Here is a 12,236-nt window from a genome sequence, read left to right on the forward strand (position 1 = left end):
GCAGAAAGGACCTGAGACGAAGAAGTCTGAGATTCTGGTTCTGGACCCCAAGAGGAGCAACGCCATCAACATCGGTATGACTGTCCTGCCGGCTGTCCACGTCATCAAGACCGCCATCCTCAACTTCGACGAGTTCGCCATCAGCAAGGAGGGGATAGAGGTAAGGACCCCTTCCCGTCTGCAGGGAGCGCTGTCACTGTCTGTGGTTATACTGGTCCGCCGTTCGGTCGGTGGTGCTGCTGATCAGTACCTGTGTCAGCGTAAACTGTTACTGTTTATTACCTTGTTACTTAAACTACATTAAGATAAAACCCGTGTGTATTTAACTAGACCACATACCACAGATGTAGTTAGACTAAGCCCTGAACCAGAACCTGACCCCCCCCTCTGTCCTGAGCAGAAGATCCTGACCATGACTCCCACAGAGGAGGAGAAGCAGAAGATCCAGGAGGCTCAGCTGGCCAATCCTGACGTCCCTCTGGGCACAGCAGAGCAGTTCCTGTTCAGCCTGGCCTCCATCTGCGCCCTGACCCCCCGCCTGCAGCTCTGGGCCTTTAAACTCAACTACGAGGCTCTGGAGAAGGTAACGTACATTGACACGTGTTACGACCACTCAATACTGACTGCAGATCCGTGGAGGAGCTTCAGGACCCCGCTGGGCGCTGACTCTGACAGAGGATCTGGTTCTTGTGGTTGAAGTGAACCGGCTCAGTGCGGCGCTGTGAACCACAGTGGCTGTTCTTGGTCCAGGTGCAATGGAGCAATGCTGTATCGACCGCGTTGCTATTTTTTTACTCTGCTGACACAGGACGAGGACTCGTGCATGTGCGAGCCGCGAAACACAAAGAAGAGCAGATGAAACACGGTGGACGACAGTGATGTTTGTCTGGCATCCAGTGTGATGGTAAATGAAACTGGGACTTAGCTCAAACACTGTCTGCCAATGAAGGGGGCTGTAAAAGACCCTCAGTTTCACCTTAATCCACCGACTCTCTGGTGACACACAAGTTTAGATAACCGGAACCTGCAACAAAGAGCGCGCACACAGACGCAGCTTAGATTTACCGGGAGATGACGGCCGCCGACGGACCGTAGTAATAAAACGGAGCAGCGTGTTCCGAGGGAGGGAAGCGTAGAGGCAGACGAGTCTGTCGGTCACAGGAGGAGGGAAGCCGCCGGCCGTCGGACGCCAGACTGAAGTTAGTGTGAAGTTTGGATTGAATCAGCTCAGAGCAAACTGAACGTCTCTGGGTTTCACATAACAAGACACTCGAAGGTGTCGCCTGGGACTGTGGGAAATTTTCACTGGTCTTTTTTCCTATCATCTGACATTTTACAGACAAAACGATTAATCGAGAGAATAATCTGCAAACCGATCAATAATGAACGTAATCTTCAGTTGCAGGCCTTGTTGCATCTAGCGTGAGACTGATATCGGTCAGATCAAATTACAAAGAGCGGCACTGGATCGCAGGCCGCGGCGTTTCCTGTCAGCCCGAGTCCTGAAACCAGTTACAGAAGAGACGCTGGTCGTGAAGTGTAAGAACAGGATGTTGAGACTGTCTCTGTGTCGCCCCCTGCAGGAGATCGCAGAGCCGCTGTTTGACCTGAAGCTGGGCATGGAGCAGCTGGCCTCCAACCAGACCTTCAGGAGAATCCTGGCGACGCTGCTCGCTATCGGAAACTTCCTCAACAGCTCCAACGTGAGAACAGACGCTCATCTACATGTCTGATTCACCTGTTTTCAACAGTGATGAATGTCTGAACACAGACGCAGTGAGGTGACGCCCATCGCCTCCTCTCACACACACACACACACACACACACACACACACACCTAACAGGACAAGAAGTGTAGACGCTCAGAACACACTGTAACTGAAGGGACAGTTTTTACAGGTTAGAGGAGTAAAAATGTTTCCACCTACACTGATGACGGATAAAACTAAATTCAAACTAAGCTGCAGTCACAAACGTAACTGCTGCTGGGCTCACTTCAGTCCAGGCACGGCCCGCAGCGTTAGTCAGCCGCCACGCTTGGTTTTGAAATGCAGGAAGTGATGTCGACCGACTGCCAAACACCTGAGCGAAGCGCTGAAGCCACGCGGGTTTACGCTCTCAGAGCATCTGACTCACACACGGCACTGCGGTAAAATAAGGGAAATATTGTGGAGACGATCACAGATTGAATCTTTAGTGATCTTCACATGACAGGATTTAGTTTTTCATGATGACACGGTGTGAAAGTGGAACACAGACCAAGGACCAGCGGAACTGGTTCAGTGGGTGAAGTTCAGATCCCTGTGTGGAAACAGCAGCGTGGGCTCAATCTCTAATCCTTGTTTGGAAAGACAACAGTGTTTATCTGCAGCTTTAATCAGACTGCGCGTGTGTGTGTGTGTGTGTCCAGGCTAAAGGCTTTGAGCTGGGTTACCTGGAGAAGGTGGTGGAGGTGAAGGACACAGTTCACCGGCAGTCTCTGCTGCATCACACCTGCAGCCTGGTGGTGGAAAATTACCCAGAATCCTCTGACGTCTACTCTGAGATTCCCGCCATCACCCGCTCCGCCAAAGTAAGACTCTACGCCGTTCTGCTCTGTGGTGACGCTGAATTCATTCAGGTAGCAGCGGCAGGTGGTGACCAGGTGATCTTTTTTTTTTTTTTGTTTCCCCTCCAGGTGGACTTTGAGCTGCTCTCAGAGAACCTGGTCCAGCTGGAGAGACGCTGCAAAGCATCATGGGACAACCTCAAGGTCGTGGCCAAACATGAAACCAAAGCGGTGCTGAAGAACAAGATGACGGACTTCCTGAAGGACTGCACCCAGAGGATCATCATCCTGAAGGTCGTCCACAGGAGGGTCATCAACAGGTCGGGCGCGGGCTCGCACACACGCACACGCACACACACACACACACACACACACACACACACACACACACACACACACACACACACACACACACACACACACACTGTATCTGGTTAAAGCAGAGGATGGAGCTCAGCCTCAGTCTTTAATCTCTAACCTGTGACAGTTGCTGCACAGTTGTGGACAGAACCTGCAAGAAAAGAAAATATTATTTATTTTTGTGCAAAAAACACATCAATAACATTTAGGGGAGAAATCATCGTATTATCCCACAATTCATTGTTAAACTTGAGCAGACAAAAATCTATCGTGCACTCGATGAATTTATTTGTGAGACGATGTGAGCAAGTGTCTGACGGCTGAAGACTCTGATTTGCTGAAGTTAGAGCCACTTTAATACTTTTAATAACGTGTGTGTGTTGGGATGTTTTACAAAGTTCATTTATTCTCAGGTCTTGTAAGAAGAAAAAAAAGGTGATCTGATTAGATAAAGGGAAGGAGGGAACTGAAGGGATCCCACTGTAAGAGAGCTTGTGGGTCGTTTGATGTGGATCCCGTTTTTAAAAAAGCTCCAGTATTTACAGTAAACCAGGAAACGAGTACGCTGAGAGTCCCCGTGAGCTCTGATTCTCGTGGTTCTTTCTCTGTGAAACTGTTCCAGGAAGCGACAGATATTGGGTTAAAAAACTGTTAACACCGGTACAGACGTAGCTAGGGAACAGCAGCCCACCACTCGGGACTAATGACCAATAATCATTAACGAAAGCTTCTCGATGCGAAGACCGACACACATCGTGAGCCCGCAAGAAGCACAGCTGGGAGAAAAATGGGAAAGCTCTACTCAAAGTGCAGAGCAGAGCTACACGTGGATCCACCAACAGCTTTCCAATGTGTCATGTAATGTGTGTATTACTGCAGGTATTCGTAGCTGCAAATCTCCTTAATGAAGATTTGAGGTTATCACTGGGTTTGTATGTGGACAATAGCAAACGTAAATACACTACGGGTCAAAAGTCTTAGGACGCCTCAGTTTTTCCAGCTGTTACTGAAATTTACATAATTCAGTGTCTCAGTGTTTCTGAAATTAAAGCACAGAACAAATAAGCAGTTTGAGATTTTAAAGACAAGGAATCATTGAATCTTGTTGTTGAACTAAATTGAATCTAAATTTTTGACTCGTCCAGCAGCTGAACTCACTCCTGACGTTTCTTTCTACACTGGAAACCAAACATTGTTCAGACAGCTCATCCCAACACTGTTGCACCTGCAGGTTGCTTTGCTTTCACCTTCTGTCCAGAATCCCAAACCAGCTCCATGGGGTTCAGGTCTGGAGACTGTGCTGGTCTTCCATCATGTGAGGCCACCGTCTGATCCTTCTAATGTTCTGGGTCATTATCTTGGGTTTTGTTTTTGTTTTTTTTCCTCAGGCAGTTTTCCACTGACCTTTGTACCATTTAAGGTTTTTCACTGGACTTGAGCTGAAATTTCAATAAAAACTGCAAAAATTGGCGGCGTTCTAAAACTTTTGACCTGTAGTGTACATTATTATTATTACTATTATTGCTCCTGTTAAATGGTTCTTTGCATGATAACAATTTTTTTGTTCTCAAAATGGCCGACGATGCTCTCAGGGTTGAGGCGCAACTGTTTAACTGTTTATGTTTTTTCTGACTAGAATATAATGTGATAACGAGATTCTGACAGGACTCCTCCTCCTCCAGGTTCCACTCCTTCCTGCTGTTCCTGGGTCAGCCGCCTTCCTCGGTCAGAGACATTAAGGTCACCAGTTTCTGCCGGATCATCAGTGAGTTCGCTCTGGAGTATCGCACCACCAGGGAGCGCGTCCTCACCCTCAAACGAAAACGAGCCGCTCACCGAGAGAGGACCAAGACCAGAGGCAAGATGATCACTGAGGTAAACCTCTCGGTGAGGACGCTGCCTCTCGGAGGGAGGTCAGAGGTCAGAGGTCACGGGCGGGACGACCGACCCTCAGAGCTTCTAGGTAGATCGGCGTAGTCGATCCTGACCGACTGAACGGCTGGACATCAGCGCGGTGGAAACAAACGTCCCGGTCCCGGTCGGGGTCCTGTAGTAACATCTTTCACCCAAATAAAAGCAGCAGTACCACTGTATAATATCAATAAACTCTCCATTAAAGGTAAAAGCTCCCACGTTAATAATTAAGCACAATGAGTCCGTAGGATGGCACCGTTCCGAGCGTCACAGTTAACGTATGTGTCGAAGGAATATTATCACCTGACGCGTCAGGTGATAATAGGCTGATCGTATGTCTGCATGGGAGATGAATGAGGTATGAAGTAGCGTGGGATTAAAATAGGTAAGTCCCTCACGGTTGTACTGAACGGTACTTCAGACACTCCCTGTGCTGATATCTTTTGATTGAATATTCATATTTTATTTTACTGTATAATACAGCCACACACGATAAAACCATATAGAAATGACAGCGGAGAAGTTCTGCGCTAAATAAAAGCTGCTGCCCTTCTTGCTTTTCCTTCTTATGTTGTGTCCTGCAGCGTTTGGTACAATATCTGTGTTCAGACGAGAGTCGATAAGGATCTGTTGTGTCAGAGATTCAGGCAGCAGCTCTTCATTTCCAGCACCAACAAAATGCTGAAGCTGAAATACGGTTTTCAACCAGCAGCAGCAGCATTTTCCAGGTGTGAATCAGGGAGAAGCGTCGTGTTACATAAATACACCCTCATATCAGGTGGGAACGCCTGGATCCCCTCACAGGTCACTCGTTGACGATGCTGCGGACAGTTTTTGACAAGCACACAAATCAAGGACCGGATGTGGATCGGGACAATGTCAGTCTGGGTCAGCCCCGGTCCCGATCCCACGATTGGGCCTGGTTCTTCCAATTAGCTTGGATCGATGTACTACACGTTATTTATCATAGCTATAGTGTAGATTTTATTTTTCAGATATTTAGTTTTCTGAGCAATCGAATCTTTCCGTTTTAATTTTTCTTGAGGATAAATTTACACCTTGTGGTCACCCCTCTCTCCCAGATACCCACAGTTGAGTTCCTTTTTATTACCTTTGAAGACCTCATCTGACTGGTGGCATCTAAAGATTAGTTTGAATGTTCTGACCTCTCCTCCTCTCCTCCTCTTCCTCCTCTTCCTCCTCCTACTCTCAGACGGAGAAGTTTTCGGGGGCGGTGCCTCGTCAGGACAGTCCCTCCCCAGTCTCCCAGGCGGCGGCGGCGGAGCCGGGTCAGGAGGAGGAGCACGAGAACATGAAGAACCTGCTGATCAGCAGCAACAGCGGTCTGAGTGCTGACCAGAGAGGCCTGAGACGCTCCAGGGCCGTCCGCAGTAAGACCCAGAATCTGTTTCCACCTCAAACACCTCACAGTCCTCATCAGCTCGCTGGACCCAAGACTTCATTTTCCTTTTAGAAGCATGAAAACTGAAATATCTTCCGTGTTAGAGATTGAACCCTCGCTGACCACGTGTGACACGAACAAGTCTGAAACTTCTTTCGTCTCTGGAGCCTTTATTAGACAGCTGGTCCAGTGTGAGTCACGGTTGTGCACGTAAAACACGAGCTGTCCCGTGGCCGCTGCCGGCGGCGCCGCTGGTGAAACCGAAGCGTTGCGCGTTCGGCAGACGCGCGCCAGGCAACTGTCTGCAACCGTTGAGGTCAGACATCCGTGATGGAGGAAGTATTCGGATGTCTTACTGAAGTAAAAGTCCTGCATTTGAAGTACAGAAGTATCATTAGCAAAATATACGTAGAGTATCACAGTATCCTGTAGTACCAGTAACATAGTAAAAGTACTTCCTGTAGCTCCAGTATAGCAGTAAAAGTACTTCCTGTAGCTCCAGTATCGCAGTAAAAGTACTTCCTGTAGCTCCAGTGTCGCAGTAAAAGTACTTCCTGCAGTAAAAGTACTTCATGTAGCTCCAGTGTCGCAGTAAAAGTACTTCCTGTAGCTCCAGTATCGCAGTAAAAGTACTTCCTGTAGCTCCAGTATCGCAGTAAAAGTACTTCCTGTAGCTCCAGTGTCACAGTAAAAGTACTTCCTGTAGTTCCAGTATCACAGTAAAAGTACTTCCTGTAGCTCCAGTGTCACAGTAAAAGTGCTTCCTGTAGTTAGAGTATCTGATTCACTGATCTAGATTCAGTTTCTGGACTGAAAGTTTCTAAAACTGAGAGAAGTCTGTATGGAAATGTCATGAGAAGGAGACAGAACTAGACGCCAGACAGGTTGGACACCATCGGGTTCATCTTTGATCATTTATGAGCTCATCAGAGTCGCTGTTTGTAAAAGCTGGATCTGAAAAGTCGCCAGAGCTGTGAAATAAATGTGGAGGAGTAAAAGTGTAAAACAGCAGAGAATAGAAGAAAGTACAAACGCTGTCCCTCGTAACTAGGCTTCGTTATCATTAGTAACTGTGCTCGGTCACTTTCCACCACTGGCAGACAGATGGCGCTCTAACCGAAGCTCGTCTGAAGTCTCCGCGCTTCACTCCACATTGACTCTGTCCTCTGTTTCGTCGTGTCTGTCCTGTCAGCAGAAGACAGACTGTCTCCATCAGGCTGAGGAACGTACAGACATTTACTGGACAGAAATGGTTTCACACTCGGCTCCGTGAGACAGAGACAGAAAGAAAACTGCGTTGTTTCTGTTAATTCCTTCGTCGGTTTTCTCTCCGCACGTCGACCATGAGATGAAAACCCTCCCTGTTGTCATCTCTAGTCAGAGTTAATGAGTTGACAGCATAAAAAGAGCAGCAGAGATGAAACTGTTGATGTGGATTGTTTCGCTTCTTAGACTGGAAGTGAATCAAGATCTGTGAGACCGATGTCAAGAACACTTCAGAAAACAAAGCCAGAAGTCGATAAGTCCAGTTTCAACCCACAGCTGTCGAACGTGGACCCGTGGAGACACAGCTGACACGTGGACATGGACCAGCAAACTCTGAAGACCCTAAAACCTTCAGCTTCCGCTGTGTCCTCAGTCCAGTTTCAGGGTCACATCAGTCACTGAGGGAGCTTTAAAATAAAGAAAACTCGTGCAGTGAGGACAGGGGCTGGATTTAGTCTAGATCTGGTTAACATTCTAGTCCCGGCTCTGGTTTACGTTCTGGTTTTGGTTTTCAGGTATGGGCGCACTGAGTCCAGCTCAGATGTCTGTAGCCAAAGAAGACGGGACCAGCTCCCAGGATGACGCCACAGACGAGATCATGGACCGACTGGTCAAATCCGTTACCCAGAATCCCTCAGACAGACCTTCCAGTCCCAAGACCCGAAAACGGTCCCGACTCAACAGGAAGTCATGTGAGTACACGCCCTGATGTGATGATGGTTCCGTTTTTTTACTTTTAAGGACAAATCAGGTCGCTGATTAATTTAGTCAAACTGTCTCTGAATCACCTGAGTCTGGAAAAGACGGAGAAATGGTGGAACGCTCCTTTAAGAGTGTTTGAGGTGGACAGGTGCGTAGACCTGTACAGGACAATCCTGACCCAACCCGTCCAGGTTCTGGGGGATCTCTGGATGTTTTGTGGTGTTTCTGGTTTTGTTCTTCAGAAGGTCGAGGACTCGGGGCCTCAGTGGGTTCAGTCTGGTTCAGACTCTGAGCGTGTTGAGACACAACAGCAGCTCTGTGTCCAAAACAGGTTGTTATCTCTGCGGCGTCATATCGCTGTTTTCACTTCCTCAGTAAATCTGTTCAGGGCAGATAATCGTCACCTCCACCCATCGAGTCCAGCGTCCCGCTAGTGTTTGAGGACACTCTGATCCACATCAGTCAAAACTAGAAAATGTGCTCAGTAGAGGGCAGACCTCCACCGAGGCCAATGTCAAACAACCTACACCGGGCGTCAGAGACAAAAAGTTCAAATTCATAGTGAATGATCAGGATCTGCCCCAGATTGTAGCGGGTTCTTCTCCGGCCCATGATCCGTCTCTCCACCAAGCTCAGTGCAAATCGCTCACTTGTTTATGTGGTGAAAACAGAAAACCTCCTTGGGGAAGGCAAAAGGTCTTAGAACAATCTGAGACACCCGGAGTTAATATTCACCTGTGCTGAAAAGAGTCTAAGCCTCAGTCTCTGTGACGGTTCCGTATGTTCTCTTATCTCCTCGTGGTTCTGGCCATTAACAAAGCAGAATCATCCAGCTGTGGAATAAACACAAGTATGTTGCTGGAGTGGAAACATTTCCCACGTCAGCGGATGCGTCTTTGCCGTCGTTTGCGCGTCGTTTTGCTGCCACACCGAAGAAATAAAGGGAAGGAACAAACGCAGGGTGGGTTTAAACCGTTTGGTCCTCACACAGAGCTATAAAAAGACCGGGCTGTGTGTATAACACGAGAGAGGAAAAAACATCTCGGAGGTGGAGGCACTGCAGCCCCATCGGCACACCTGCGCCCCGCAGGTGCACGCCATCGGTCAGACTTCAGTTAGTCTCCGGCGAGGGGAGCCGATCAGGACCCAGTCCCCTCATTTCCTTCCTTCTTTCTGAGCACACGAACGAAGAGTTCTGTAAATGTGTCAGCGTTAATCAGCTGCAGTCCTTCAGATGCTGCCGGATCCAGTGCAGGTGACGGTTACAAGAACCGGACGCCATAAGGGCGGCAACTGCAACAAAGTCAGGATTCTCAGTGCACCAGCGTTGCAGAGCAATGGTAAACAGCAAAACATCGGGACGATGCAGCAGCACAAAGCAAGGAAACGCAGCCAAACGACACGAGTCCAGCCTGACACTTGCAGAGCGGCAACAGGACGGAAATAAAATAAAATGAAAAGGTGCAGTTCTAAGTTAGTAAAATGTTATATCATACACCAAACACCTGAGCCCTGCAGCACTGGTCATGAAGTAGCGGTGAGTTCTGGTGCTAAAACGCCTTCTCTGAAGTTCTGCTTCACAGATGAGTCTCAGAAGCTCGCGTCTCGTTTCTGGGACTCAAATGTGACCAAAAGTCTCAAATGTAAAAATGTGAGATACAGGAGGGGAGGGGCTTCCTGTCATGTCTGCTAACACGTGTGTGTGTGTGTGTGTGTTTTAGTGAGGAGGACTCTGAAGAGCGGTCTCAGTGTGGACATGGTTCAGGCTCTGGGACTCAACAACAAGACAGGAGACAAAGTCTGAGCAGGGACTCCTCACCCTGATCGATCGACTGATGGATCAGTGGACACCGTTGATTCAAGAGACTGAACCCAGACCAGCTGAGAGACTCCACCGGGCGACGGGAGGAGCAGATTCTCTGCCTCAGTCCTCCTGTGTCTGGTTTCCTGTGGGAGGAAAATCTTCGACCCGCTCTCCCATTCGAACTGAACAAACTTTATCCTCTCGGCCGTTTGGACAAAAGGTTCCCGTGAGGAACTGACTTGTGGCACATTTTCCTGCTTCTCCGTGGCTCCACAACCTTCAGGAACGAGTATGAATTTGACACGAAAAGCCCTGGAAGCAGAACTGAGCGATCAAATGGCAAATCGGGAGCTTTCTCCTGCTAAAAGGGAGAATTTCCCCGTCTCCGACGGAAAGTGTGTATCCGTTCATATTAACATGTAGAGCAACGGCAGATGTTTCAGACACACACAGATGAGCGAAGTGGAGACGCCTGAGCAGAACATGAGCAGACCCCATTCACTCGAACGTCAGCACACGCGAGAACTTACACGGGGACAACACATACTGCACCACAGCACTTCGCCACACGACGTATAAAGTTAGACGTTCAAATTCACGTTTTCTGAAAGAAGCACGTTCAGCAATTTGACGCTCGCGTGACCAGAAGGAACACTGCAAATGTAGGAAACGCAAACAGATGCAGCTCCCGCTTCACTGCTGCCGCTGTTTTATTCATGTGAAGTGGTTTAGGTCGCTGGAGTTAAACTAACATGGAGCGCTTTGAAACGCAAACAAAGTTCCCGTCCGGGAAAATAAAGTCCTTTTTGAAAACAAATATGGAGCCTGAGATGAAGATTAATCCCAGACATCTTTGGGGACATCTTTCACCGAGATGTCCCCAAAGTCCGGATGCTGCACTTTTCCAGTAGAATAACATCCGCATTTATTGGTGGTTAACTCTGAATTAAAACTCCATTTACGGGCTGAAATTGATTTAGCATTTAAACGCGCAGCTGTTTAAAATCACTGTTAAATGTCTCCGAGAATATTTCCGGCCGGCGGGTGAAAACCAAAGATCTTTCCATTTTCTGTTCATCGACGGTTACACCGAGACTTCTGCAGAACAGTCTGTCCGCCAGGTCCATTTAGCGGCTTGTTTCTGGAGCTCTCAGTCGTCTCTCACCAGGCGTCCTGGAACGTTTCCAGGGTCAAGGCTGAACTTTCAGGTTCAATTTTCAGGCCGAAATGGACAGAAAAGTGGATGTTTAGACTTTGACGGGTCCTTTGAGGTGAGCTGGGTTTTTTATGTTCTAATGAACCAGCGACGGACCTGCACACACGCCTGAATGTTCCATGTCACAGTGTCACAATCTGAAGCTAAAGAACAAAATCACACAAGAATCACTAACGTGGTGAAAAACCGTCGGACACGTCACCTGCCACCGTGTGTGTGTGTGTGTGTGTGTGTGTTACGCCGATGATGAGCTGCTCTGCTGCTGCTTCCTCCGAGTTTGTTCGTTTGAGGTTTTCTTGTTTCATCCAGGCGTCTCTCTCTCCTGCTGACCTCAGGTCAGTCTGTGCGACCCGCAGGTAAAAAGCTTCTTCGCTGTGGATGAGGACTCTGATTTAACTTAAAGAGAGAGATGGACTTTTATAGAAATATTAAATGGAGGATTGAATGTGTTCCAGGTATAATTAATAAAGGTTTAAAATAAAGAATGAGGATTTTAATTTATTTATGAAGTGATGTAGTTTTTCTTTAAATACTGATGTCTCATGTTTCTGACTTAGTGTCTGGTGAATGTGATTGATTGTGAGAAACCTGCCTCTTGATTATTACACAACATACTGTAACACGGAATTTTCCTCATTAATATCAAAACAGGAACTTTCAGCGACCACCGTCATCGATCATCTGCTCATTTGGTAAAAACGATTATTGGTAAATTCTTGTTAGGTTGTGGCCTGACAAGAACAACCCAATACCTAAACACATCATGATGTTTGCTGGCGATGCGAGAAGACACTGGAAGAGTAAACCGGTGGTTCTCAACCGTGGCTCGTGACATTTTACACGGGAGCAGTGTGAAGTTTGGGCCCGGTCTCGTTCGGGAGGTTCGTGAGTCAAATGCTCCTGTTCTTTGGCCCAGATTTGGAGAACTCGGCTGGCGGATCCTTCGGAGGTCATCCCGACCGAGAGACCGTTCGAGTCTTCCGCGGAAGGGGGGCGTGTCTGAAACCAACGCGAACCTTTCTCA

General features: G+C 48.0%; 1 protein-coding gene across 11 annotated transcripts in view; it reads left to right on the forward strand.

Annotated features, from left to right (window-relative positions):
- Nucleotides 1-11,713, forward strand: part of fhod1 (formin homology 2 domain containing 1) — a 61,544-nt gene extending 49,831 nt beyond the window's left edge. For 10 of the 11 annotated variants that reach the window (XM_040131851.1, XM_040132226.1, XM_040131888.1 and 7 more), the window contains 9 exons: nucleotides 5-160; nucleotides 401-583; nucleotides 1,584-1,703; nucleotides 2,411-2,572; nucleotides 2,678-2,868; nucleotides 4,591-4,783; nucleotides 6,036-6,213; nucleotides 8,006-8,182; nucleotides 9,914-11,713. In XM_040131851.1, the coding sequence (XP_039987785.1) occupies nucleotides 5-160; nucleotides 401-583; nucleotides 1,584-1,703; nucleotides 2,411-2,572; nucleotides 2,678-2,868; nucleotides 4,591-4,783; nucleotides 6,036-6,213; nucleotides 8,006-8,182; nucleotides 9,914-9,996 (1,443 nt within the window). In that variant the 3' untranslated portion in view covers nucleotides 9,997-11,713. The remainder of the gene's footprint in view (nucleotides 1-4; nucleotides 161-400; nucleotides 584-1,583; nucleotides 1,704-2,410; nucleotides 2,573-2,677; nucleotides 2,869-4,590; nucleotides 4,784-6,035; nucleotides 6,214-8,005; nucleotides 8,183-9,913) is intronic. The other variant, XM_040132658.1, reaches the window with a different exon arrangement.
- Nucleotides 11,714-12,236: the final 523 nt, after the last annotated feature.

This window comes from Xiphias gladius, chromosome 1 (assembly GCF_016859285.1).
Source record: "Xiphias gladius isolate SHS-SW01 ecotype Sanya breed wild chromosome 1, ASM1685928v1, whole genome shotgun sequence".
Taxonomy (NCBI): Eukaryota; Metazoa; Chordata; class Actinopteri; order Istiophoriformes; family Xiphiidae; genus Xiphias; species Xiphias gladius.